The sequence below is a fragment of the Phacochoerus africanus genome, chromosome 4 (genome assembly GCF_016906955.1).
Source record: "Phacochoerus africanus isolate WHEZ1 chromosome 4, ROS_Pafr_v1, whole genome shotgun sequence".
In the NCBI taxonomy this organism is placed as follows: Eukaryota; Metazoa; Chordata; class Mammalia; order Artiodactyla; family Suidae; genus Phacochoerus; species Phacochoerus africanus.
In genome coordinates this window covers 6,079,402-6,106,159 of record NC_062547.1, presented here as the reverse complement: position 1 = coordinate 6,106,159, position 26,758 = coordinate 6,079,402, and the positions used below count along the sequence as shown (strand labels likewise).

The 26,758-nt window shown below is 61.1% G+C and overlaps 3 protein-coding genes across 11 annotated transcripts; all 3 read left to right on the top strand.

Annotated features, from left to right (window-relative positions):
- The first annotated feature begins 1,959 nt into the window (after positions 1-1,959).
- On the top strand, positions 1,960-11,691 carry KLC2 (kinesin light chain 2). 6 transcript variants are annotated; one of them, XM_047775208.1, is made up of 16 exons: positions 1,962-2,019; positions 2,862-3,100; positions 5,723-5,953; positions 6,100-6,169; positions 6,783-7,005; positions 7,613-7,700; positions 7,807-7,908; positions 8,010-8,183; positions 8,286-8,385; positions 8,948-8,997; positions 9,101-9,168; positions 9,597-9,705; positions 9,797-9,955; positions 10,030-10,154; positions 10,346-10,403; positions 10,744-11,691. In XM_047775208.1, the coding sequence occupies exons 2-16, from the start codon at positions 2,873-2,875 to the stop codon at positions 10,825-10,827; spliced, it is 1,869 nt and encodes a 622-aa protein (XP_047631164.1). In that variant the 5' UTR covers positions 1,962-2,019; positions 2,862-2,872; the 3' UTR covers positions 10,828-11,691. The 6 variants fall into 6 exon arrangements, with proteins under 6 accessions (XP_047631162.1, XP_047631164.1, XP_047631166.1 ...); XM_047775210.1 differs by having other exon boundaries at positions 1,992-2,167; XM_047775209.1 differs by having other exon boundaries at positions 1,992-2,167; positions 2,826-3,100.
- A 693-nt stretch (positions 11,692-12,384) lies between these two features.
- On the top strand, positions 12,385-19,760 carry RAB1B (RAB1B, member RAS oncogene family). 2 transcript variants are annotated; one of them, XM_047775217.1, is made up of 6 exons: positions 12,385-12,504; positions 14,136-14,208; positions 14,500-14,595; positions 14,710-14,805; positions 18,071-18,202; positions 18,299-19,760. In XM_047775217.1, exons 1-6 carry the CDS (start codon positions 12,491-12,493, stop codon positions 18,491-18,493), a joined length of 606 nt encoding a protein of 201 aa, XP_047631173.1. In that variant the 5' UTR covers positions 12,385-12,490; the 3' UTR covers positions 18,494-19,760. The 2 variants fall into 2 exon arrangements, with proteins under 2 accessions (XP_047631173.1, XP_047631171.1); XM_047775215.1 differs by lacking the exon at positions 12,385-12,504 and adding an exon at positions 13,131-13,233.
- On the top strand, positions 19,542-26,576 carry CNIH2 (cornichon family AMPA receptor auxiliary protein 2). Of its 3 annotated transcripts, none has more exons than XM_047775212.1 (6): positions 19,542-19,997; positions 24,580-24,648; positions 25,089-25,136; positions 25,378-25,490; positions 25,591-25,734; positions 25,940-26,576. In XM_047775212.1, the coding sequence occupies exons 1-6, from the start codon at positions 19,542-19,544 to the stop codon at positions 25,965-25,967; spliced, it is 858 nt and encodes a 285-aa protein (XP_047631168.1). In that variant the 3' UTR covers positions 25,968-26,576. The 3 variants fall into 3 exon arrangements, with proteins under 3 accessions (XP_047631168.1, XP_047631170.1, XP_047631169.1); XM_047775214.1 differs by lacking the exon at positions 19,542-19,997 and adding an exon at positions 20,398-20,873; XM_047775213.1 differs by lacking the exon at positions 19,542-19,997 and having other exon boundaries at positions 20,929-24,648.
- The last annotated feature ends 182 nt before the right edge of the window (positions 26,577-26,758 follow it).

Here is a 26,758-nt window from a genome sequence, read left to right as displayed (position 1 = left end):
TTGCATCATAGGAATGTACCAACCACCCTTAAAAATCAATGGGGGAAAATCATTGGCATAACCGCCAGACAGGGGAGAAGAACTGGGCTGGATGGAAAGGGGATACCAGTCATCTACGATTTTAGCTGACACGCTTACCCTGAGCACACACGGCACGGTGGCTGTCAAAGGCAGCCTGACTTTCAGCCTCACGGTGGACAGGTGGTGGCCAGGGGTGGGGTGGGAGGAGACTGTGATGTGTGAAGTTCACTCTGGGTCTGGGTCCCTGGGCCCTGGACTGAGCGCCACATTCAGAGCAGGGATGCTCAGCCATCTAAACCACACCCAGAAAAGAGAATGCGGGTGGGTGGGGTGGGGTCGGGAACCTGCCCAGAGGTGAGTGAAGGGACCAAGATTGTCAGCCCAGGCAGGAGACACTAAGGGGGGCACCCTCACTGTCTCCAAGTATCTTCATTGGCAAAAGGGAGCCAACATCCTTCCTGAGCACAGAGCTTCAGCTTGGTGTGGGCGAGCAGCGTGGGAAGGTACTTTGAGGGTTAAGGAGAAACTCACTAACCCTTAGAGCTGTCTCATGGCAGAATGTAGTGAGTGCCCTGTCATGGGACTTATTTGAGCCCTGGGGTGGTGCCAGACAAGTTCTCTGCCAGACCGGATGCCGAGAGGATTCTCACATCCACCAGGATGCCGGAACCTGCTAGAGTCTGAGTCTGAACCCACCCTGACTCATGAGGAATGCCCCAGATCCCTGGGTCCCAATGCCGGGCCTTGCTGGGCAGGCTGTGTCTCTCGGGGCGGTTATCCTGCTGTTACCCAGCAATGAGGACCTAGAAGCTGGGGAGGCAGGGCCAGGGTAGCCAGCAAGGCAGGGCTGCAAGCAAAACCTGGGCCAACAGTGGCACCCTTCTGTCTCTTATGAAAAAAATAACAACATGAGCGCTGCTATGTGGCTGGCCAGGAGCTGCTCTGGGAGTGACCAAGACAGGCAGACCTTGACCTGCAATCTAGGGAGGAGACAGAAACTGACAAGGAAAATGTTAGCAGGAATAAATGCAACAGAGAGAATTAAATGGGTGCACTAGACGGGCTGGACAGCTGCTCCACAGAGGGGGTGGGGAGTCAAGGACAGGCTCTCTGAGGAGGTGACCCCGAATGACAGCATCATAACTTTGTCTTTTTTTTTTTTTTTTTTTTTTCCAGCTCCCCGCAGCATGTGGAAGTTCCTGGGCCAGGGATGGAACTCTCACCACAGCAGTGACCCAAGCTACAGCAGTGACAATGCCTGATCCTTAACCCACTAGGCCACCAGAGAACTCTGTCATCCCTTTGTCTTGATTATCCGACCAATAGGATTTGCTGTGGTGTTCGCCCGCAGGATGCCCGGCTGCCCCTGGCCACTCTTTTCTCCCTTAGGGCCAGAAGCCTCCGTCTCTTCCTCCCAAGAAGCAGCCCTAAGATGCCGTGAATCTCCTATAGGAATGAGGACGGCTCCGAAGGAGTTGGGTGGGGCAAAGCCACTTTCTAGAGACGAACAAGGCTGGGGTCCGATTTGCGAGACTGGGATAACAGCAACACCAGCTTTACTCGGTTTGCGTTAGCATTAAACGTGCGCCGGGACACAGTAAGTGCTGAGAAGGTGGCAACTACCTCGTTAAATGTCGATAAATGTCAAATGTCTCCCCCGGGACTGAGGAGGCGGGGCCTTCTCCCTGGGCCTCAGTTTCTCCCGCCGCCCACTCTGGCCTCAGTACAAGGTAAATTCAGGTGCACATCTTCCCAGTCTGTCCACACCCCTAAGCTTCGGAGCCGGTTACAGCGGAAGAATCCGAGGCCGCAGGAGATTGGGAAGTGGCGGCAGGGAATTTATGCCCCAGGCGAGTCCACGCCCCTCAATGGCCACGCCTCACCTCTGATGGCCACGCCCCTGACCCCTCCCCCTTGCCTGGAGTGGGCCCAGCCAGCGTGCTCCTTTAAGGCAGTCAGCCGGCTGGGAAGTGTTTCGCCCCCTCCGACGCCGCCAAGGTACCGGCTTCACCTTTAAGGCGGCGCGGGGACTGCTGGGAAGGCCGGCGGGATGGAGGCAGTGGGACCTGCTCACGGCTGCTGCTGTGGGTGAAGCCGGGAGGGAGCCGGAGCCAGAGCGGGAGGCGGGCCCGAACGGGAGACGCAGGTCCGCGCGGGCCGATCGGGCCGGGCCGGGAGAGGTGGCTCTGGGTCGGCCTAGGAGAGGGGTCGTCGTGGGCGCGGCCTGTGACAGGGCCATGCCAGCCCGCGGGGAGGGGGCGCGGTCCTCGGTGGCTGGGGGCGGGAGCTCGGCCTTTTCAGGGGAAGGGTCTTCAGGACTTCGTGCTGCCCTATGATGGGGAGGGATTGTCGTGGTCGCGGCCTGGGGGGATGGAGAACCTGACATCTCACCTCCTTAGGGGGAGGGTCTCCCCAGGGTCGGCCTGCCCCGGAGGCGGGTCTCTGTGGCTCGGCCTGCCTGTTGGGGAGGGGGCTGGGGTCTCTGCACGGGAGTGAACCCCCACGGTCCTCGTAAGGACCCTCCTCTGGCGCGCCCTGCTCTGGCTAAGGGAGTCTCCGGGGAAGCCCCGAGATTTGGTGGCTTAGGCCGGCCTGAGCCAGTGGTCTGGGCCGAATCCGGGTCCAGCCTCGCAGGTCGCACCGCATTGCGTCTCCCGGGCCAAGACGAGCCGGGCGCGCCCCCTGTAGGCCGAGCGCGAGCACGGTGCGGGCTGCAGCCTGGGGGACCAGGGCACTCCAGGGATCCAGGCGTCCGGGGGCCCAGGTGTTTACCTAATCCAGGGCGGACGGCGGCGTGGCCCCAGGCCCGGCACCCCCTGCCCGCCCTCTCGCCTTCACAGGCGGCGCGACCATGGCCACGATGGTGCTTCCTCGGGAGGAGAAGCTGAGCCAGGATGAGATCGTGCTGGGCACCAAGGCCGTCATCCAAGGGCTAGAGACCCTGCGCGGGGAGCATCGCGCCCTTCTCGCGCCCCTGGTCGCTCATGAAGCTGGTGAGGCAGAGCCTGGCTCACAGGAGCGCTGTGTCCTCCTTCGCCGCTCCCTGGAGGCCATCGAGCTGGGGCTGGGGGAGGCCCAGGTAGGCTGGTCTGGGGGTGCTCATGAGGGAGGTCATGGGAGGGATGGAGCCTTCCAGAGGAATCCTGGCAATGCAGTAACAGAATCAGCAGGGAAGAAGCATATGTCCTCTGGAGCCCCATGGTAGGATCCCAGTCATGAAATGGGTGGGCTTTGGAGACCCAAACCATGCCTGGCCCCAGGAAAGCCTGATCATCTCCCTTCTCTGCTAGGTAGCAGAGACTGAATGGCCTAGGAAGACAAAAAGGAAATCCCCCATCATTCTTTTATTTATTTGTTAGCAGATAAGTTCTCAAGAGCCTACTATGTGCCAGGCAACGTGTTAGGTGCCAAGGACGCGTCCAACAAGACAGACAAGATGCGTCCCCTAGTCCAGTAGGGAGAGAGTCAGAAACACATCTATTTGTTCAATATTATGGTAGGTTCTCCAAAGAAAAGAACAAGATTTTTGATAAAGCAGGAGGTCTTCTTTATTGGTCAGGCAAGATTTCTGAGGAAATGACATTTAAATCAAGATCTGAGGGAATTTGCTATTAAAAAAGTAGATCTGAGGGAAGGAGTGAACCAGCCTCCAGGAAATGAGCTAACAGTTGCATGTGCAAAGGTCCTGAGGTAGGAAAGATCTTGTTCTGGTGGGAGAACTGAAAGAAGACCTATCTGACTGGATCTTCCTGGGGAAGGAGAGAGGGACCAAAGAGGCCTGTGAAGAAGGCAGGGACTCCATCATCTGCGCTTTACTAGTTTGGGTTTTATTCTTAGGAAAACACGAAGTGTTTAAGCAGTCAAGGGACATAGTCTGGCTTAGATTTTAAAAACTCACTCGGGCTGAAGCGTGGAGAGGGAATGAAGCATTGAGGTTAGGGTGGGAACAGGTGGTTAGGAAGCCGCTGCTGGAATGCAAACGAGAAATGGTGGCTTGGGAGTTCTCATCGCGGCTCAGTGGTTAACGAATCGGACTAGGAACCATAAGGTTGCCGGTTCCTTCCCTGGCCTCACTCAGTGGGTTAAGGATCCGGCATTGCCGTGAGCTGTGGCGTAGGTCACAGACGCACCTCGGATCTGGCCTTGCTGTGGCTCTGGCGTAAGCTGGCAGCTGTAGCTCTGGTTCGACCCCTAGCCAGGGAACCTCCATATGCTGCAGGTGCAGCCCTAAAAGACAAAAGACAAAAAAAAAAAGAGAGAAATGGCGGCTTGGAGTAAAGGGATGGCCATGAGGGCAGTAAGAAAGGGGACCAGTTCTAGATGCTCTGGGTGTAAGTCAGGCAGGGCCTGGGATGGACTAAGGGGGAGAGAGGAGAGCAGGATGGCTCCCAGGTTTGAGGCTTGAGCAGATTAAGGGGAGGAGAGAGCCTGGATGGGTCAGGGGTTCTTTCTGTGGCCCTCTTAGGCCGGGGCTGCCACGATGACAGGCGGATGGAGATGTCCAGGAGGCACTGGGGTGCACAAGGAGTTAGGGCTCTTGGGGAAAGAGCTTTGTCCTGCTCAGATCTTGGCGGAGACACTGCCTGGCTCCACGAATCCTGGCCAGGTGGTATCATCTTGGTTTCCTTGTTTTTAAAATAGGGATCATGCCATCTGCCATACACACTTTCAGGCTGTTTAGGGAATTTTTTTTTTAAAAAAGCTAGTGGTTGTGAAAACACCTGTCACTTAGGCATTTGCCAATCAACTAGAAAGCACAGAGTCCCAGACTGCCTGGCCCTTGGGAAGGGCAGTGGGTTGATCCCTCACTCCTCGGCCACTTGACTGCCAGGTACGGAGATGAACACACGGGGCCGCCCTCCCAGCATGTGCAGGAGCCAACACAGATGGACAACAGGATGCTGTGGAGGGCGGGAGAGGTGCCCTGCTTTCCTGGGACTGAGGGCATAAGAGGGAAAAGGTTTCACTGCGTGGCTGACCCTGACCATGAAGGATGGAGCAAGGGCAGAGCCTATGTGAGGCCCCAAGGCAGGAAGAACCTGGAAGCTCAGGAAAGGAGTCACGAAGTTTGGGGAGAGGGATGGGGGCTGAGGCTGAGGGCTGTGGATGGATAATCTGGGGGTTTAGGACCCACATCCCTTCCCTCCCTGGGAGCTGCAGAAGGGTAGGGGCTGCCCAGGACCCTGGACAGAAGTCGGGGTGGCCCTTCAGCCTTCTGTCAGAGGTCTTCGGGAAAGCACTAGCCCTGGGCCAGGAGCAGGGGTTCAGTCCTATGGCTGCAGGACCTTGCGTCCAACCCCTGGGAGAGACAAAGGAAGAGAATGACATCCTGGGGAAAGGGCTGCACCCCAGCTAGGGCGCTCCATGATCGGAACAACCCAACAAGGTGGAAACTGGACCATCAAGGTGGAGAGCTAGCTGGAGGCCCAGCAGAGGCGTAGCAGAACCTGCCCGGGAGCCCAGGGCTCCTGACCATGGAAGGAAGGAGTTGGGGATCCCCAAGCCTCCTGGGTTCGGGTCTCAGGCTATGGATGGTCTATTTGGGCCCCTGGGGCAAACCTCCCTTGATGAGAGGAGAACTTTGGAGCCCTCAGCCCTTCAGCTCCTCTGGCTCTGGCTCTTCACTGGGTCCCCGTGCCCTTGGAGGCCCAGGCTGGTGGGTGGCCAGGGCGCTGACCTTCGTGCCTGCTGGCTGCCACAGGTAATCTTGGCGCTGTCGAGCCACCTGGGGGCTGTAGAGTCAGAGAAGCAGAAGCTACGGGCTCAGGTGCGGCGCCTGGTGCAAGAGAACCAGTGGCTGCGAGAGGAGCTGGCAGGGACGCAGCAGAAGCTGCAGCGCAGCGAGCAGGCTGTGGCCCAGCTCGAGGAGGAGAAGCAGCACTTGTTGTTCATGAGCCAGATCCGCAAGTTGGATGAGGATACCTCCCCCAACGTGAGTGCTACCACGGCCACTGCAAGGCCACCAGGAGGGGGCAGGGGCGGGGGAGGCTGTGGGAGCAGGGAAGTTTGGGGGGCAGACCCAGCCCGCCGCCACTGGGCTACCTCCTTCCCTGACGCTCATCCTGTCTTCCTCCCCAGGAGGAGAAGGGGGACGTCCCCAAAGACTCTCTGGACGACCTGTTCCCCAACGAAGAGGAGCAGAGCCCAGGTGCGGGGGGCAGCTGGTTTAGGGGGTGGGGGTAGGCAGGCTGGGCGAACTCCTGGCCCTTGGGACCAGGGGCCACAGGAAGTGAGGTCTGAGGGGCTGAGTGATCTTTCCTGCCTCATTTCTGATTGTAACATCCTAGCGTTAGGGCCTAAAATGCAGGTTTTGTGTGTTGCTTCTCTCATCCCCCAAGTTCTATGAGGAGCAGGCCTCACAGTGCAGAGCTTTGGAGCAGCCCAGCCTGGGTGCGGGCCCCGCTCGGCTGCTGTCTGCTCTGTGATGACTGGTAGTTTCTCCTCTGCGCCTCCTCGAGGGGTTGCAGGAGGACACCTGTGCAGTGCTGAGCCCTGGGCAGGGCTGGCCTCGCCGATCGTGTCGGGAGCCTCCCTTCTGCAGACAGGAGGCCGAGGCTCGGAGGCGAGGCCACTTGCTCTGGAACTCTACCCGCTCTTTCTGAGGGGTGACTAGGCCTGCTCTCCAGATGGGGAGACTGAGAGAGAATGCTTAGGGACTTGCCCAGGGCCATGAGTGAGGTCAGGCCAAGGCAGGGCTGGCATGTGCCAGTCCAGCCCAGGGGGCAGTTGGTACATCGGCCCTCCTGTCCTTGGCTCTGCAGCCCCCAGCCCTGGAGGAGGAGATGCGGCCGCCCAGCACGGGGGCTATGAAATCCCGGCCCGGCTACGCACCCTGCACAACCTGGTGATCCAGTACGCCTCCCAGGGCCGCTATGAGGTAGCCGTGCCACTCTGCAAGCAGGCCCTCGAGGACCTGGAGAAGACGTCAGGCCACGACCACCCTGACGTGGCCACCATGCTGAACATCCTGGCGCTGGTCTATCGGTGAGGGCGCCTCAGGCCACAGTCGCCCATGGGAGCCCTCTTCTAGAAGGCTCCCGCCCTGGGTCACAAATCCTCACTGCCTGCTGTGGACTGGGATTCGAGTTCCCCCAGGCAGTTGGATGACAGAGAGAAGGGTCTTGCCCCCAGAGAGGGCTGAGTGCAGAGGGCCTGGGCTACAGACAGGAATGAGCCTCAGTCTAGTGGAGGAGAAAGGCTTGGACATAACAGCACGTGAGGACTCCAGGGACACAGCTTCTCTAGGCGCCAAGGCTTGAGGAGGGTCATTGATGGAGGCCGAGCCTGCCCAGAACACAAGAGGGTTGGAGGTTTCCTTGGCAGAAAGCAGCATGAGCAAAAGCCCTGGGGCACAAGGGCATGAGGATGGGACCTGGGGGAGTCTGGCTCTTACCCCAGGACTGCGTGCCCTTCCCATGCAGAGACCCCTGAGCTGGAGGGCAGGGGCTGGCCACGCCTGCCCATGCTCTGGTCATGCCTCGCCATGCTCACTCATGAGTAAATCCAGGGGAGTGACCACAGGGATCCCAGGCCACTAGGAGAAGGGCCTTTGGCTGGAGGAGAACCCTCATCATGCTCCCACCACCCCCAGGGACCAGAACAAGTACAAGGAGGCTGCCCACCTGCTCAATGATGCCCTGGCCATCCGTGAAAAGACACTGGGCAAGGACCACCCAGCTGTGCGTGAGGGCGGGGGTGGGGGGTAGGGGGAGAGGTGGTTCCCCTGCCCTCTGCAGCTCCCAGCAGGGTCCTGGGTCACAGAGCCTCCATTCTCTCACCGCCTAGGTGGCCGCGACACTAAACAACCTGGCAGTCCTGTACGGCAAGCGGGGCAAGTACAAGGAGGCCGAGCCGCTGTGCAAGCGAGCCCTGGAGATCCGGGAGAAGGTGGGAGCAGGCCGGGCCGGGCAGGCCGGTGGCTGGGCAGGTGGGGCCCTTCGGCCAGCCCTGAGCCCAGCCCCTGGCTCCTGCTCCTGCCCCTGCCCCAGGTTCTGGGCAAGTTTCATCCAGACGTGGCCAAGCAGCTGAGCAACCTGGCCCTGCTGTGCCAGAACCAGGGCAAAGCTGAGGAGGTGGAGTACTACTACCGGCGGGCACTGGAGATCTACGCCACGCGCCTTGGGCCTGACGACCCCAACGTGGCCAAGACCAAGAACAACCTGGTGGTGTCCTGGGCTGTGGCGGGGCTGGAGGAACGGGGAGCGGGGAGGGAGGCGCGGAAAAGGCTCACCCTCCGCCTCACCCTCCGGGCTCTGCCCCTTCAGGCCTCCTGCTACCTGAAGCAGGGCAAGTACCAGGATGCGGAGACCCTGTACAAGGAGATCCTCACCCGTGCCCACGAGAAGGAGTTTGGCTCTGTCAACGGTGAGCACGGCTGTCCTGGCACAGGCCCCTCAGCCGTCAGCATCCAGGGCAAACACTGCAGCCGGGCAGGCCTCGCGCCTGGGGTCTGGCTGGTCCAGAGGCACGTGTGGGCACACGGGAGCACACACACCCAACTCCCACAGCCCCCTAGGAAGCTGTACCCATGCGAGACCCACCCTTCGCCTCCCTGTGCCCTTGGCCCAGAGCCTGGCTTCCCCTTTCTCCACGGGGCACCTCACGCTCACCGTGAGGGCCCAGCCCAAATGTCTCCCGCTCCAGGAATCCACCTTCTAGCCCCTGATGGTCAGTCACTTCCTGCTCCAGGACCCCTCAGCCCGGCCCATCATTCAGGCACTGTCCCGGGCTGTCGCAGGCCCCTGAGGCACAGGCCTGCGGATTCCAGAGGAGGCTCAGTAATGGTTTGGGCCTGTTTCTTGTCCACTCATTCATTCAACGAAGTCAAACCCTGGTCCTTCTTGGGGACCCCTGACCTCTTCCCAGACCCTAGTCCTGTGTCCAGCCCAACCAGGGAGACTGGTGACAGCCCCCTTTCTCCCCTCAGGGGACAACAAGCCCATCTGGATGCATGCAGAGGAGCGGGAGGAGAGCAAGGTAGCTGTGCGGGGCAGGGCTGGGGGGGGTGTCCGTGGTGGGGGGGGAGGCTGGGGGGTGTCGGGGGGGCCCTTCTCTCACCTCCGGCTTACCTTTCCCCCAGGATAAGCGCCGGGACAGCACACCCTATGGGGAATATGGTAGCTGGTACAAGGCCTGCAAAGTAGACAGGTGAGGACCTGGGCAAGAGCAGAGGGCGAGCAGAGGGCAGGAAGCGGCATCCTAGGTGGGGTCTGAGGCCGGGCTCCACCCTCCACCCCTACTCAGCCCCAGAACACACACCTCCTCTGTCAGCTCGCTTTTCAAGGCCCAGCTCACAGGCCACCTGGCCTAAGACGGCTGTGCTGGGACAGTCTGATTCCCTCACTCGTGGGTCTTGCAGCTTTTAGGTCTGGTGGAAGCATCCCACTTAGGGCCCTGAGGCGATTCCCCAAGACAGGGGGCTCTAGGCGGCCCTAGCGCAGGGCCCAACACACAGGAGGGGCCAGGTCTGGGGTGGCGGGATGGTCCTGCGGGGCCCAGTGTGGGCTGGGTGTTAGGATGGAGCCTGGTTCCCGGGAAGCGTGGAGTCTGAGATGGTCCTGCTCTCCTGTCCACAGCCCCACGGTCAACACCACCCTGCGCAGCTTGGGGGCGCTGTACCGGCGCCAGGGCAAGCTAGAAGCTGCACACACACTGGAGGACTGTGCCAGCCGCAGCCGCAAGCAGGTGGGGCGACAGGCACGAGGGCTGTGGGCAGGGACCTTGGTGGCCCTATAGGCGTTCCAATCAACGCCTGACACACCCTGTCCTCCCTCAGGGCCTGGACCCCGCAAGCCAGACTAAAGTAGTGGAACTGCTGAAAGACAGCGGTGGTGGGCGGGGAGACCGCCGTGGCAGCCGAGACGTGGCCGGGGGAGCTGGGGCCCGGTCTGAGGCTGACCTTGAGGAGTCGGGGCCGGCAGCCGAGTGGAGCGGGGTGAGTGTAGGGGCCGGACTGGGCCAAGAGGCTGTGTAGCTGGCGTGGCGCAGACGAACCCGTCCACCCCACAGGACGGCAGTGGCTCCTTGCGGCGCAGCGGCTCCTTTGGGAAGCTCCGAGATGCCCTGAGGCGCAGCAGCGAGATGCTGGTGAAGAAGCTCCAGGGTGGTGGCCCCCAGGAGCCCCCAAACCCCAGGTGAGCCCCCCTACCCATGCGGTGAGCCTCTCAAGAACCCACTCAATAGCCCCAACTGGCTCCGGACCCAGGGTGAACTCTTCTCTCTCAAGCGCCACCACCCAGCAGATCTGCTCCCTCCCCAGCCCCAAATGACCCCTTCTCCATCCTCCCCCAGCCCCGCCATGCACCTGACCATCCTTTCCCCTCAGGATGAAGCGGGCCAGTTCCCTCAACTTCCTCAACAAGAGTGTGGAGGAGCCAGTCCAGGTATGGGTGGGTGGTGGCTGCACTGGGCAGCTGAGGCCCAGGCCCCAGGGCCCAAGGCCTGCATGTCCTGGGTACCTGCCCAACTTCTCCTGGAGCACGCCTGCTCATTCAGCAGCACCTCCTGCCTCCATCCTGGGCCTGGCTTTGGGCTGGACGCTGGGGAGACCAGGGAGGGAAACCCAGCTCCTGCCTGCCAGCACCCAGTGCCAACACAGTAACTGTGGAGGTGGGTGGAAGTGTCAGAGCCCCAGGGACGCAGGCTAGTCAGGCCCTTGGAGCCAGGGAAGCACCACCCTGGAGCAGCCTGAGCCTGAGCCCCCACCTGCCCCTCTGCCCACAGCCCGGAGGCACAGGCCTCTCCGATAGCCGCACCCTCAGCTCCAGCTCCATGGACCTTTCCCGACGAAGCTCCCTCGTGGGCTAATCCTGAAGGGGCAGCCAGCCGCCAGAGCCTCCACCCAGCACTGTCCCCACCCCAGCCCTGCGCATGGGCCTGCTGCTTGCCCCTCCTGTCTCTCCCAAGGACCCCTGTCTTTTCTGTTCAATCTCAGGGTAATCTCCCCCCTTGTCATCTCAGCTGGAGCCCTGGAGGCTGGGCCCGCCCCTCCAACTCTTCCCCTTATTTATTCCTTCCAGCAGGGCCCCTCCCCCCGAGGTTCAGGGTCCGCGGGAGGGGCTCGCCGGGGTCTCCCCTGCCCACCCGCAGCCAAGAACACTAAGCACCTGGCCTCCCTTCAGCGTCCCTGTCCTCCCCCGGCCGTTGCTTCTGTATATAGAGAAATAAGTTATTGGCCGCACCACTCCTCTCAGTCCTCGGTACTACCTGGCCTCCCCTCCCCACCCTTCTCTAGTGGTACCGCCCAGGCCTTAATCATCCCCATTCCGCGCGGTGGTATCTCCCAGGCTCCACATCTCAGGGGCGGTGCCTCCGCAAAAGGGTTCCCTGGGCCGTCTCGCGTTCCTCCCTGCCTCCGAAGGGCGCGTCCCGCCCCGCCAACGCCCCTAACCCCAGGGCCGGGAGCCCGCCCCTTGCCCGTCCTCTCAGCGCCGGGCTCTGCCCTGCAGCCCGGCCTTATGCACTGCCCCGTCCCCCGCGCCCGGCCCGCCCAGGCCCGGCCCCGGGCCCCGCCCGCAGAGCCATCCTGCCACGCCTCCTCCCACGCCTGCAGCTTCTTGCGAGGGGCAATGATAGCCCCCTGTGGCAGGAGGGGCTGCCCAGGTTGGGAGGTGAGGCGGTCGCTCTCTATTTTCAAATGTTGCTGTAGAAATAAAGACGGTTTGACTCTGAGCCGGGCTTGTTTTGGAGCGGAGGCCGAGGGGTCCCAGCGTCTCTACGTCTCTAGGCTGGGGGTTCAGGAGAGGCTGCGAGGGAGTGAGTGTGAGAGCGTGTGTGTCTCGCTGACGTCTCTAGGTTGGGGGTTCAAACGGAGTGGCTGCGAGGGAGTGTATGGAAGGGATGTGGGTGTGTTTCGCTCACGTCTGGCTCTGTCCTGAGACCGCGGGCCTTGACTGAGCTTTAGTTTTTATTAAGCTCTTGAACCTTGAGCGAGTTACCGGGACTCGATTTTTTTCATCTATAAAATGGGCGGCACCTTCTTCCTGGGGTTGCTGCTGGGAGTTAGGAGCGCCAACGCACGAAGAACCTCGGATAAATGAACTTTTACTAATGCTCCCAGCTTCGGGAGCAGAGAGCGAAAGGATGAATACCTCTGTCAGACAGACGTGAAACGTGTCGACCCCAGCACCTAACGGAGTATCCAACACCGGGTCGTGGTCAGCCGCCTGAGCGCGGTCCTCAAGCCCAGGTACTTCTAAGAGCGAACTACAAGCTCCAGAAGGCATTGCGCGGCGATGGTGGGGTGTGGGCTCCGAGGCTCGGGCTCCCCTGTTTACGCCTGCGCAGGGAGGGTGAGTTGGACAATGTAAGGAGACTACAAGTTCCCAGAAGCAACGCGGCGAGGCCCCAGACGGGAAGATTTGCGCCTGCGCGTCGCGGGCGGGGCCTCTGGGGCGGAGCGGCCACCATCTTGGAACGGGAGGCGGAGCAGAGCCGACTGGGAGCGACCGAGCGGGCCGCCGCCGCCGCCATGAACCCCGAATAGTGAGTGAGCCCCGCCCGCGCCGTGCGGCGCAGCCTCGATCCCGAGTACGGGGCTGTACGCTTACCGGGGTTGTCCGGCCCGGGTCAGGACTGCGCGGCGCCCCCACATCCGGGTCCCTCTTCCGCTGACCTCCCCCCCTCACATCCGGGTCCTGCCCCTCCCCCGGGGGCCCCCGGACCCCGGCTTTGCACCCCGAGTTCTTGCACTCGGGTCCGGAGACTGTGACCCCGAGGGGTGCCGCTTGGAGACTGAGGCACTGGCACTTCCAGGCCTTATCGGTCAGGTGACCATGCAGCCCGGGTCTCTCCAGGCCTCAGTTTCCCGCCTGCTGCCTGAGAGTAGTGGTCTGCGTGCTGACGATGGTCCGGGCATTTTGGAGCCAGTCATCGGGTAGTTCTGGTCTCGGCCCAGGCTCGGGCCTTTTAGGCCGGGCCGCAGACCCTGCTGTCCCGTCCTCCCGGAATCCGGTTCCTGGGGGCTAGCCCTCTGGTAGTTCTCCCGCAGGTCCTGCCCTGCGGAGCTCCCGCTTTGCCCCTCGCCTGGGTCAAATGGCTCTGCCGCTCTCGGCGGCCGGTCCCTTCCCGCCCTCCCCTCACCTTTGCGCAGGCCCCCGGCGCCGCCGTCACACTGCCGAGGAAGTTTAGATGAATGTGGCATTTGCTTCCTCCCTTCCAGTGGGATTCTTTGTTCCTCAAACTCTCCTCACTTCTTGGTCACTCCCCCTACGGGTAGGTGGCCCACATCTCTGCCTCGACTTGTCTGTCATTGACAGTTTTCCCCAAGTGTCAGTTACCTTCCTCTTCTGCCACTTCCTTTTTCTCCTTCGGATCCAGGCCTCGGATCTCCTTGGGGACGGGTGAAGAAGCTCTGAGCTGGATTATCAAGGGGGAACAGAGAAGGGCACCAGCAGGCTTTTACAGAGACTTTGGCGTCTAAACCTGGTTTCTAGTGTGCAAGTTAACAACTGTGTAACTTAGGGCAAGTCGCTCTTCATCTCTGGCCTCTGGTTTCCTCATTAGTTGGGAATAAGAACTCTCACTTCATTGGACTGTTGTGAGGCTCAAATGAGATGATGAATGTGAAGTACCTAGCACAGGGCCGGGCACGAGCAGGACCTCGGTACTGTTATCATTGCCACTTGTTGACCATCGCTTCTTAAGGGCTGCATACCAGGCTCTTGACATAGTCACTAACCAAGTTCTAGGCTGGGTCCTGGCTTCCGCTTCTGGGGCCTTCCCTGCCAAGCCAGGTGTGGCACAGGGCAGCATAGGAGAGTTTCCCTAAATAGCTCTGGCTGGACCCCAAACTAGTGGAGTCTATCAGGAATCAGGGCAGGATGCCCAGCTCGGTCACCTAACTGATTGTGATCCTTTGTAAGTCGTGTTTCTCTCTGTGCCCCGGTTTCCTTCTCTATAAAGTGGGAATTCAGGTTCACCCCTTTGGGCCAGCGGAGTTATGGCGATTGGTCAGCCCTCCCCATCCCAGGACTTGTGGGAGGATCTCGTGTGGCCTTAGTACTGCAGTCCGAGGCCCACTTCGCAGTGTGGGAGAAGGCCGTGTAGTTGTCACTGCAGGATGATGGCAGGTGGGCTCCCTGCCTTCCTTCACCCTTCCCATCCTTTCTCTCCAGTGACTACCTGTTTAAGCTGCTTTTGATTGGTGACTCGGGCGTGGGCAAGTCATGTCTGCTCCTGCGGTTTGCTGTGAGTAAGAAGCTTCCCATACCAGCCATCTGGGGTCCTGGCTGGTGGCCGGAGGGAGAGGGGGCAACGCCGAGCAGAGTTATGCAAGACCCGGGAGACCAAGGATGAAGTTGCAGGACCTGCCAGCAATGTCTCTGACTGAACAAGGGCACAGGGCTGGCAAGGTGGGGTGCTGAGGACTGGGGCTCAGCAGTTAGGAGCTCACCTGGGGCAGGGAACTGGAGGGGGCTTTCTCCAAACGGGCCTCAGACCTGCTCGCTCAGGCCATCTCCCTGGCCCTGGATCTTCTAGGATGACACGTACACAGAGAGCTACATCAGTACCATCGGGGTGGACTTCAAGATCCGAACCATCGAGCTGGATGGCAAAACCATCAAACTTCAGATCGTGAGTGCTGCTCCTCCCCACGTCGCTGGTGCAGAGGCATCATCCTCGCGAGGGGCAGGGGCTCTGGGCCCGGAGCCCGGGGCTCACCTGCCCCTCCCCCCGACTGTCTTGTAGTGGGACACAGCTGGCCAGGAGCGGTTCCGGACCATCACTTCCAGCTACTACCGGGGGGCTCATGGCATCATCGTGGTATATGACGTCACCGACCAGGTACCCCTGGGCTCACCATCCCCTGCTTTGCCTCCTCAGCCTCAAGTCTTTGGCTTTTGCTTCTTTTTACCGCGCCCATCCTCTGCTTCCTGAGGCTGCCTGGAAAGTTGACTGTTTTCAGATTCATTTCACAAGGACGGAACCAGCTGCAGAGACAGATCCTCCCCAGGCCCTGCTGCAGGGTTTTGGCAGGACCAGGCCTTGCCTCCTGATCAAACTTGCCATTGTCCTGGGCCTTCCAGGCACCTATGTTTTGTGGGTGTTTAGTTAGCCGATTGGGTGATGTGCTGGTCCTTTGGCCTCCTGGGTGGAGACACTGGAGAAGCAGGTAGAGGGCCTCACCCAAGGCAGTGAGGGAGCCCTGTGTTCTGGGCCCAGGGTGAGCAGAGTTCAGGGAGCCCTGTGTCTGCTGTGGCAGCATTACTCGTGTGTCGTTGGCAGCAGTGGTGGTGTTAACAGCAGGAAGCAGTCCTTCCATGTCTTGGAGCTCACAGATCCTGTCACAGCCCCTTGGTGTTCATACCACTCTCGAGAGGTCTGGGTTATATTCCCCTTTTACAGGTGAGGAAGTGGGTCAGAATGCTGGGACTCGCTTGGGCCCTGCAACCAGTTAAGTAGCAGAGACAGAAAGCCCAGGCCTACTGATTCTACCAGCTTTGTTGTCTTTCAATCTTGTTGCTTAACGGCGCCAAGTCCTGAGGACATCACCCCAGGCCGGGAGGAGTCCTTGCTCTGAGGGGCAGCTGGGCTCTTTGGCTCCCCAGGCCTCCTGGACGATAAGCTGTGGGTGAGCTGTGCTCCACTCAGACAGAGGTCACCAAGGGAACTCCACCTGCCACATGCCGGGACCTCATTGTGGTTTTTGCCACGATCAACTTGTTGTGGCTCTTAACTGCATTCTCTTTTCTCTCCTTGGAACAGTTACTGTCTTCAGCTGTTCCATCTCCTGCTGCATTAGATTCTCTCTCTGTGACTTCCTACTGGTGCTCTCGCCCCAGCCCCATATTTCATGCTTCCTGGTTGCCCCGAGCCACCTCCTGACTCTCCCTGCACAGTGCTGGCCACTTTATGGTTCGGCTTCTATTTTGTGTTCTGTCGTTTCTGCATCTGAACAGCTCTTGGTGTGAATCTCCTCCGTGTCCTACGTTCTGCCGACACGTCATGTCTATTAATTCTCATCCCCACGGTATCACTCAGTGAACTAAGTAGTGGGGTCCCCGTGTTGTAGACATGCTTGGAGGCGTTTCTTGCCCATGGTCTCACTGTTGGGGAGGGCAAAGCCAGTCTTTGAACTCAGTGTTCTGTGCTTCCCAGTACCCTCTTTCCTGCCCCTCAGCAGCCTCTGGGCCTTCTGCAGAACTCAGCATGGCCTGGGCTGGTCTTACCATCCCTTGCTGAGCTAGCTTCTGCATCCTCATCTGTGTAACAGAGCCCCTGTCGGCCGCATCAGAAAACCCTTCCTTCCCCCATCCTGCCAGTCCCAGGGCCCCTCTGTTCCTCCCATCACCTCTCTCAGATCCATTCCTTCATAATAATAGCAGTGATGAGGATAATAGCAGCTCTCACTAATTAAGCACTTGTTATGAGACAGGCCTGCATTCATCATCTTGTGCTCACAATAGCCCCACCGGGAGGTACCGTCTTACAAAAGTGAGGAAACTGAGGTTCGGAGAGGTCACGTGACTTATCTAGGGTCATACAGTGAACCGCAGAGCAGGATGGTCCGCCTCTAACCCCCATGCTCTCCTCTGCCTCATTCCCTGGCTCGTGGCACAGCTTCTCTTCCCCGGAGTATTCCAGCCATCTCCCAGTCGGCCTCCGTCTTCTTGCTGCTCTGATCTGGCCTTTGCACTCCTGCCAGGACTTTCTTCCCAGGACACAGGTGTCCTCCTGCTGCCCCTTCCTAGGAAAACCTCCCCTGGCTCCTGGTTGTCTCAGATTTAACCAGGCTGAGACCCTCTGCTCGGGCCTGCCTCGTGTCCCTCCCATTCTGCGACAGGGCTATGTCAGCTCCTCCCCTTGCACCCTTCCCCTTCCCTCCACCCGCACCCCCACAAGCCCAGCTCATCCCCGTGGGGGGTAGGTTGGCGGTATCCGCCCCTCCCCAGGCAGAGATGGACTTGCAGCTCCAGCAGCCCCTGCCTTCTGTTCCTCCAGCGCTGATTGCCGTGTCCTGTCTGGCCATTCATTATGTGTATCCTAGTAGGGTCCTCCACTGTCCCCTGAGTGCTTCAGGGCAGGGCCCAGGCAGGATTCCATCATTTGAACCCCGTGCCCAGCCTGGGACACGGCAGGAGGCGTGTGTTTGAACCCAGTGTGATGTCACCAGGCCTCTGGCTCCAAAGAAGGGAAAGTGGCTTTAGCTCAAGTGTGTTCCTAAAAGTTCTGTCCTTTGTCCACGTGCCGGGGGTGGGGAGGGGCAGGCTGCTGGGAGAGCCAGGCTGAGTGAGGAGGCTGTTGGTGCCAGAAGTAGGACGGATGTTAGGCCCTGTTCCCAGGATGCCTGTCCCCCACATAGGCCAGGGTCTCCTCTGAGAAAGTCCTCCATGTACCACTGGGCTCTAAGATGTCAAACCTTAAAGGGACTGAAAGGCCGCTTGGGGGACCTAGCGATTCTTTCTTTTTTTTTTTTTTTTCTTTTTAGGGTCACACCCTCAGCATATGGAAGTTTCCAGGCTAGGGGTCAATCAGAGGTGCAGTTGCTGGTCTAGACCACAGCCACAGCCGCGCCAGATCTGAGCCCAGTTTGTGACCTATACCACAGCTCACAGCAGCGCCCGATCCCTAACCCACTGAGCGAGGCCAGGGATCTAACGCGGGTCCTCGTGGATACTAGTCAGGTTCGTTACCACTGAGCCTCGACGGGAACTCCTGAGACTTGCTAACCTGTTACCCTCGTTTCTGTCTTCCGTCTGGCCTGTTTGCCCTGACGCCATTTGCTCCCTCTGTGTGGTCAGGCCTTCTGTGTCTCGGAGACACAAGCAGCTGCAGGAAGCAGGGCTGGCTGGCCCTTGACCTAAGCTGTTTAGGTGTTGGGGCTGTTGGCAGCCGGCCGGGGCTCTGCTGGGCCTGGCTTGTGGGGTCTCAGGCAGAGGAGGGCAGGGAGAGCTAAGCCTGGAGGGGCCTCCTCTGGGTCCCCGAGCCCAGGGCTCCTGCCTCTCTCCGGAGCCCCAGACGGCCCCCTTCCCCTCACAGCCCCTGTTCTCCAGGCCTAGGGTAGGGGTGGGAGTTGGGAGCAAAAGCACGCTTGACCTGGTCCCTCCAGGAATCCTACGCCAACGTGAAGCAGTGGCTGCAGGAGATTGACCGCTACGCCAGCGAGAATGTCAATAAACTCCTGGTGGGCAACAAGAGCGACCTCACCACCAAGAAGGTGGTGGACAACACCACGGCCAAGGTGAGCAGGCTCGGTCCAGGCCGCCCTGGGGTGGGGGCGGGGCTGGGGCCTGTTGCCCGTCACCCTCTCTCCCCGCCTCTCCTCTCCCCTTGTCAGGAATTTGCGGATTCCCTGGGCATCCCCTTCCTGGAGACGAGTGCCAAGAACGCTACCAATGTCGAGCAGGCGTTCATGACCATGGCTGCTGAGATCAAAAAGCGGATGGGGCCTGGGGCAGCCTCAGGGGGTGAGCGGCCCAACCTCAAGATCGACAGCACCCCCGTGAAGCAGGCTGGTGGCGGCTGTTGCTAGGAGGGGCTCGTGGGGTGGGACAGGAGGGGCACCTTCTCCAGATGATGCCCCTGGAGGGGGCAAGAGGTGCCTCCCTCTCCTGGGGCATTTGAATCTGTGGCTTTGGGGTGTCCTGGGCTCCCCATCTCCCTCTGGCCCATTTGCCTGCCACCCTGAGCCCTGGTTCTGTCAGGGCCTCCGTGGGAGGCACCCAGGACCTGTGGCTGGGGTGGGGGTGCGGGCTTACTCTGCTGCTGCCTCTAGTGACTTTAAAAGATACCCCAGCACACACCTTCCTTTGGGATGAGGGCTCCTCTGTCTGTCTCCCCCCGCCCCCCCCCCCCACCCCCCCACGTATGCTGCAGTGGGTTTCTCTCCTTACCCTCTGCCTTCTGTCCCTCTGCATCCCCCTTCCCCAAGAGCCGAGGGCTTCCCTGGCCTCTCCTGCCCCCGGCTGCAGTCAGCACCTGGGGCCAGGAATGGGACCAGGAGATCCAGGACCCTGGGATTCCAGGGTCTTGGGCCGGACCTCAGGACGGGCATGGGGCCACCGGGGCCCAGCAGCCCACTTTCCTCTCCTCCCTGCCCCCCCCCCCCCACTCTCAGCTCGAGCCGTCCAGCTGCAGCGGGGTCTGAGCACATCTAGGGCAGGTGGGCGGGCAGCCGCACTGGGCCTGTGTTTTGAGCCCAGAGGGAGCCTGCTCCTGCCGCCCCCTGCCCTGCCAGATCCAGGCCCATGTGCTGCCTGCCCACCGTGCCCCTTTGTCCCCAAGGCAGGCGGAGGCGGGAGGCCCACCGCGCCAGAGGCTGGGCACCAGCCTTAACCCTCACTCTGCCAGCACCTCCTCCCTTTCCCTGAGGCAGCACATCTGGCTTATTCTCCCCCTTCCGTCCCTTGGAGCTCATAGGGCAGACCCTCATCCCCTCGCTACTTCTCTGGGAACGTGGGTGCAGCCCAGGGTTGGGGGCCTCTCCGCTTCCTCCCTCCCACCCAGGATCCTGGCCTCCTGCCCTCTGACACAGCTTCTTCCTGCACAAATACAAACCTTTGATCTCTACCTGAGAAGCCATGTCCCTTGTGCTGTCTCTTGCCTATCCCACCTCTGCCCTGCCCTCCAGCTTGTATTTAAGTCCCTGGGCTGCCCCTCGGGGTGCCCCCCCACCCCAGGTTCCCCTTTGGTGTCATGTCAGGCATTTTGCAAGGAAAAGCCACTTGGGGAAAGACAGAAAGGACAAAATAAATAAATTTCCACTGGCCCTCGGGGGAGCCGAGGGTTTTTGCAAGGAAGTTGTGGTGGCTGAGTGTGGTCTGTGGCGGGAGGCGCCCTGGGGTGTGGGGAGAGAACTGGAGCCCTGGTCTTGGTGGGCTACACAGGGGTCCCGGCTTGGGCTCTGTGTCCTAGGGTTGCTGTTGAAAGTCCTTGACCCATTTCCTAAAGCCAGGAGAGCTGCCTGCTTGTGCTTCTGTGGTCCGTCCCCACGGGCCCAGCACGGTTCCAGCAGGGAGGGAGGCAGGCGGCCATCAGTGAGTACCTGGAGAGGCGCTGCCGACGCCCACACACAGGGGCACAGCCGGGATGTGGAGTTGGGCCCCAGCTAGAGGAGCCGCCAGGGGTGGCGCGGGTGGGGGCCTGGTGCCTGGCTGGCGTCCCCTTCAGCCCCCTCTCCTGGCTTCGTTCTGGGTTCAAGCCAGGTGTCTCTCCCCCCCACCCCCACCCCCTCTTCCCGGGACTGTGACAAGTGCTTCGCGCTAAGACCTCGGGCCACCGTCTGTCTCTGACCGGTGTGTGACGGCAGAAATGTGTGTGTGCCCGTCTGAGTGGACCGAGTGTGGCTGTGGTGGGTTCGTGGGGTGGCACGGTGGGTGGGTGGGGGATGGGGGCATGCCAGGGCTGTGCGTCCGTGCTTACGTGTCCCTGAAGTTGGGGCGGGGGTGGCGCCCGGGCCGGGCAGGCGGAGGGGCGCGCGGAGCCCCGGCCCCGCCCGCCCGAGGCTGCTCGCACGGCGGCCCCGCCCCCGGCTCCGCCCCGCCGGCTTCGCGGGCTGGAGAGCGAGGGAGCCGCGGGCGAGGGATCGCAGGATGAACGATCGGGGCCCGGGCCGCCGGCAGCGAACGCGCCCCCTGAGCCCACCGGCCCGTGCTCCGCGCGCCCCACGGCCCCGTGGCCCCGAGCCCGGCCGCACCACCTGCGTCCCCCGAGCCCGCGCGGGAGCCCTGCGGGCCATGCCCGGCCGGCCCTGAGCGCGGGCCGGGGGGGGCGTCCCCTTGCGCCCGGGCCCCGCGCTGGCGCCCCCCGGGCCGCCGCCCGGCGCGGGGGCCATGGCGTTCACCTTCGCCGCGTTCTGCTACATGCTCACCCTGGTGCTGTGCGCCTCCCTTATCTTCTTTGTCATCTGGCACGTAAGGCCGGGCTGGGGCTGGGGGCGGGGTGGGGGCAGGGGGTGCACGGAGTGGGAGGGGGCCGGGCGGATGGTCTCAGGGCCCGGAGAAACTTGGAGCCTCCTCTCCGCTGTCGGTCGGCTTCTGTTCGCCCCATTAACACCCCCATCATCGGCTTCCTTCTCGCGGGGGTGCCCCCCTTCCTCCACCGCCCCCGCTTGTCTGTGGGTATGTCAGTCGGTCCCTGACCCCCCTCCCCTGCCCCATGCAGCCTTGGGGTGTGGGGCGGAATTCTGGGATTCTTGCTCCTTTCCGCCTCCTGTTCCCCCCGCTTCCATCTAGTCACCCCCGTTTGTCCGTTGGGCAGTTTGTCTGTCTGCTCTCCCCACCCCCTTTGTGGGTTTTTCCAGCTGGAGTGATGGAGCCGGTTGCTATGGCAACTGCATCTGTTTACAGGACCCACAGATCGCAGGGCCCATTAACCCTTTCCCTTCCCACCCCTCCCCCCCACCCCTGACCCAGCAGTAATTGGCTCTAAGCAGCCCCAGAGACCTAACCCCTACCACCAGCTCTTCTTGGGTTTCCCTACCCGCCCCTGTCTGGCCTCCCCCCCCCCAACTAGGTTTCCTCCCCACTTTCCAGCTCCCCTCCCCTTCCTGCCCCCACTTTCCCCTTTGTCTCCTGTTTGCTTCAGTCTGTCTCTCACTCCCGCCTTGCCTCACACCTGGTTCTTGAAAATGTCCATTTCTCATCCTTTATCCTGATTGCCTCCCCTTAGAGAAGGTCCCTCTCTCCCCTACTCCTGGGGTCCTTCTTGTGCCTCCACCCCCCCGCCTGTCTCCCTTCTGTTCCCTACAAAATAATCCATCAGCTTCCAGCTCATTGTTTGGGGCTCTTGCCCCTACCCCTCCACTGCCCACTCTCCTATGCGCCCTGAGGTTTGGGCCACCACCCGGATCCCCTCCACATGGCCTGTGCATCTCGGCGCTGACCCGCTCGGTTCAGCGTCCCCTGCTTGTGCATCCAGCACACACCTCCGGTCTCCGCTGTCTCCCTCTCCATACCCCAGCCTGCCTTCCTCTTCCTCCCTGTGGCCTCACCCGGTGCTTTCCTGGTCTCCCCACTTCCTCACTTTCTTTTCCTGGGACCTGCTGCCTGCCTGCTCCGTGGTCCCCCTGGCTCTTGACCAGTCTCTCCTTCGTCACTCCCTGCTGTCCCCTTGCGGCCTGTCTCTCACATCAGGGTTCAGTGGACTCTGACTGCTCCCCTCCTGTGTGAGGAGGGAGCCCCCACAGGCACCTTCAGACACACACACACACATCCCCCCCCCCCCAGCTACAGCCCTCTCTCTCCCTGGCTTTGCGTCTCTCTTTCTGTGGGCTTTTTCCTCTCTTTCCCTCCCTCCATCTCCCCTGGGTCCATGTTGATCTCGCTCAGCCTCGTAGCTCATCACGCATGGGTCTTGAACAGTCCTGTGGGCTGGTGGCAGGAGGCCTGGCGTCTTACAGACTGGAAGGAATTGAGGGTCGCAGGCTGGGCACCCGGAGCTGGGAGAAAGGCTCCTGGAACTCAAGAAGCCCCATTTGGGGCCTCTCCCCATCCAGAGGCCTCCCCCAGCCTTTCTGGGGGTCCCTGTCCTCAGGGATTCGGGGATCGTCAGGGCGGTCCTCCATCCAACACACCTGTATCCATGCTCCTGAGAACCAGGCCCTGGGCAGCACTGGGGGAGACCAGGATGAATCAGGTTTAGCCCTTATGGGGCTGCCAGGCTGGGAGAAAGGGCCCAGACTTTTTCCAAAAAAAAACCCTTTTATTGAGCACCTACTACGCATCGGGCACTGTATTCGCTCAGCTGTTGAGCTGGGCAGTCACAGCAGGTCTCCTCCTTGGTGAAGTGGGCTTGTTGCTTATACAGCAGAGTGCCCAGAGCCAGGCTTGCCAAGGGGTGTGCAGGTGGGGAGAGGAGGTGCGGTCCTCAATCCAAATGGATAAGAACTAGAACCTTCCCGGGCAGGACCCCAGATCCCACCGCAGACCTGGGCCCAGGCCCCAGTGGTTGCTAGGCAACTGGTGGTGAGTGACGCGTGTCTGCTGTCATCGTGGGGGATTGTTTGTTCCAGGGGGCTGAGTCAGCGCCAAGCAGCCTGGGGGGTGGGAGGCGCGACACCCGCCGCCTGCTGGTGGTGCCAGCTCTGGGGCAGACAGACGGCACCCTTCCGCTCCCTGCTGGACCCTGTTGCTGTGCCTGGCAGGCAGGCGGCTGCCCAGAGTCAGTGGGGAGTTGGGAGGGGCTGCTCCAGATGGCCCCAGCTCCCTCCAGGAAGCCCATGTTCTCTCCCTTCCAGCCGGATCTGGTCCAGGGTGCTTGGAGGTGGTGGGCCGGCTCCTCTGCCAGCCCTCCTCCCATGCCAGCTCCCTCAAGTCCATCCCACCAGCCCCTCAAACACCCGAAAAGTCCCCATCTCAGGGACCACACTGCCGTCCACCAGAAGCCTCAACATCCAAAGTCACCTTGGACCCTTCTGCCCCACTTCACTGCCATTCAAGCCCTCTGGAGTTTGGCGTCTCAGTAGCTCTGGAATCCACCCACACCGCACATTCCCACTGCCACTCTCCACTCAGGTCGTCACGCCTCTTCTCCCCCAGCCCCAACCCCAGCACTTCAACAGTCCCCCCCAACTGGTCTGACCTGAGTATAGTAAAGTGGCCAAAACATTAACTCCGGAGTCTCACTGGTCTGGAATCCTGGCTTGCCACTAACTAGCTATGTGGCCTTGGACAAGTCAAGTCTATCTCTGTTTCCTCATCTGCAAAACTAAAGTGATAATCCCAGTAATTGTTATCAGGTTGTTGCAAAGCATTAATGAACTGAGAAGCCTAAAGCCTGCTGGCCTAGAGGAAGCATCGTGTATGTCTTCTTGGCTGGGACTGGGTAGCCAGTATGTACTTCCTGCTCAGTCTGTCCTGAAACATCGATCTGACTGCCCCACTCTGCTGCTTTATACCCCTCAGTGGCTCCCCTTTGCTTTTGTGCTAAAGTCCAAACATCTGGTCGGCCTCCCAAGGCACCCACGTCTGGCGCTGTCGACCTCTCCAGCCCATTTTTCAACATCCCTGTCTTTCTTCCTACGCGCCTCACACTTTCACTCTAGCCCCATGGAACCTGCAGCTAGCTTCCTAAATGTTCCTTGTTCTTTCAACCCTCTGCCTTTGTACTTGCCGTTCCTGCTGCTCAGACTGCCCTTCCCCCATTTGTTCACCAGAGAAACACCTACTGCGAGTCCAGCCTGAACTCCCCATCCCATCCTGTGCTGGGTCAGGCACCCAGCCCAGGTTCTTCCTGTACTCCACAGCCCCAATCATCTGGAGTGTAGTTCATGGTTCTCCTTGTGAGCCTGTGGTTCCTCCCAGGCAGGGGTTGTGTCCCAGGCTTCTGGGGCCCCAGTGTTCAGCGCAGGGCCCAGCAGGGAGGACACCATCTCTTGGGGGTGTTTTGGATGGAGAGGTAGTGGCCATGTCCTGAATTGGTCATCGACACACTGGGATTCCATTGCAAAGGATTGTGTGACCTTGGGCCGGGCCCCACCCCTCCCGGGCTTCAGTTCCTGCACCTTTGCAGCAAGCACCATCTGGTCCCATCCCCATGTGTGACTCCCTATGCAGGGAGAACAGGTGGGGGGCCGTAAGCTGCTGGCCCAACCCTGACGGGCACGCACCCCCTCCCCAGATCATAGCCTTTGACGAGCTGCGGACCGACTTCAAGAACCCCATCGACCAGGGGAACCCAGCGCGGGCAGTAAGTGATACATGTGCTGTGCCGAGGTGTGTCCGTCCGTCTGTCTTTCCATCTGTCCCAGGTGGAGGGCGGCGGGGGACTGGAAGACAGGCATGGGCGGGGGAGAGGGTAGGGGAACTGACGGCCGTGCCCCTTCCTCTGTCTGTCCCCGCCCCCGGCAGACACCTGGCGCGAGCTTAGGGCTCGGGTTCCTCCTGGCGGGGCAGCCGTTGCTAGGCTCTGGGCCGTTGCCGTGGAGACGCGGGTGAAGATCCCTCCATGGTGACGGTCGCCATGGGGACGGCGCGGCTGCTTCTCGACCGCGCCGGCAGTGCTGCGGAACCTACTCTGGCGCCCCCTGGCGGCCACGTGCAAGGCTGTGGGGGGCGCGGGAGGATGGCAGGGAGCCCCCAAGGCCTGCTCCTCCCCTCCCCCATTGCGGTGTTCTCCTCCTCCCACAGCGCGAGCGTTTAAAAAACATCGAACGCATCTGCTGCCTCCTGAGGAAGGTCAGTGTCAGGGCTAGGGGCAGGAGGTTGCCAGGCCAGCTCAGCCCCACTCTCTGTGACCCAGAGCCTGGCTTTCCTCCTCTGGGGCCTATTCGATCAGCTCTGCCACGTGGGAAGGAGTGGGAGGCTAGAGGCCCTTTTAGTCCTCGGAGGTCCTGGTGGGTGGGCCACCTCCCAAGTGCCCTTGAAGCTTGGCTCTGTCCTAGCACCTGGCCGCTGACCTCTCTCCCTCCCTCCGCAGCTGGTGGTCCCAGAATACTCCATCCACGGCCTCTTCTGTCTGATGTTTCTGTGTGCAGCAGAGTGGGTGACCCTGGGCCTCAACATCCCCCTCCTCTTCTACCACCTCTGGAGGTGAGGGCAGCAGCTGCCTCCGGGAGGGTGCGGTGGGGGAGCTGGGCAGGATGGGGGTGGGAACCTCGAGGGTGGGCCCTCAGACCCTCCTTCCCCCCAGGTACTTCCACCGCCCTGCAGATGGCTCGGAGGTCATGTATGATGCGGTTTCCATCATGAATGCTGACATCCTCAACTACTGCCAGAAGGAGTCCTGGTGCAAACTCGCCTTCTACCTGCTCTCCTTCTTCTATTACCTGTACAGGTGAGGCCCTGCCCACGGCAGTCAGAAGTCAGGGAAGGGATGGATGCTCCAGGCGCTATCCCTCCAATCTCAGGAATGGTTGGGCCCCAAGTTCCTGCCCTTTGCCCTTGAGGACTGAGGGCAGCCTAGGGCGTGACACGGTCGGTGGCCGGTGGCCAGTGCCCGGGCCTACTTATGACTCGGCCCACTGCCTGTCTTCCCACAGTATGGTTTATACGTTGGTGAGTTTCTAAGGGGGAAGCCGGCCAGGGAGCGAGCCCAGAACGGACCGGACGCCTGTGCACCCCCAGCCCTGCCCCTGGGCCGCAGAGGCCTCAGCCCTGGGGAGGGAGGGGGCACTGGTGCCCCCAGCCTCCTCTCCACCCCCCAAACTGCTGCTGCGGGGACTTCCCGCCTTCAGAGCCCCCTCCCCTTGGACGAGGGCTGGGCAGAGCTCTAAATAGGGGCTCCTCTGCCAGCCTGTGGGCATGGCAGTCAGTCCTGGAAGGGGCGGGACCTCCGGCCTTGTCCGCTTCAAGGGGAACTTAGACCCTGCCATGGGGCAGGGCTTGACCCTGGAAGTTCTGGGCCGCCCCCTCCACCCCTCACCCTGAGGCTCCCCCTGCAGGTGGGGGGGTACCCACACCGGGAATGAGCAGGCTCAGCAGGGGGGGCAGCCCCACCCCTAGTCTGCCCTCTCCCCTCCCCCAGGCTCTCTCTCCAGACAACCTCCCATCCCCAGCTGTCCCAGTCCCGGCCTCCCCTGTCTCTTGGACCTATTTTCTATGTTGCCTGGAGGAGTCCGGCACCCCCTTCCCGGCCATTTGTGACAAAATATGAATAAACTACTGCAAACACATGGGCCCCAGTTCTGCTCCTGAAAGGCTCACAGACGAGATGGGGGCAAAGGGACTGTGTAGGGGGCAGCCCTGAGCTAAATCCTCAAACAGCACAGCTAGGCTCACCCCAAGAACCCCTCCAGGGAGCCCCTCAATGGATTAGAAGCCTTCAACGTCTCCTTAGCAGCTGCCCCCTTCCAGCCTCA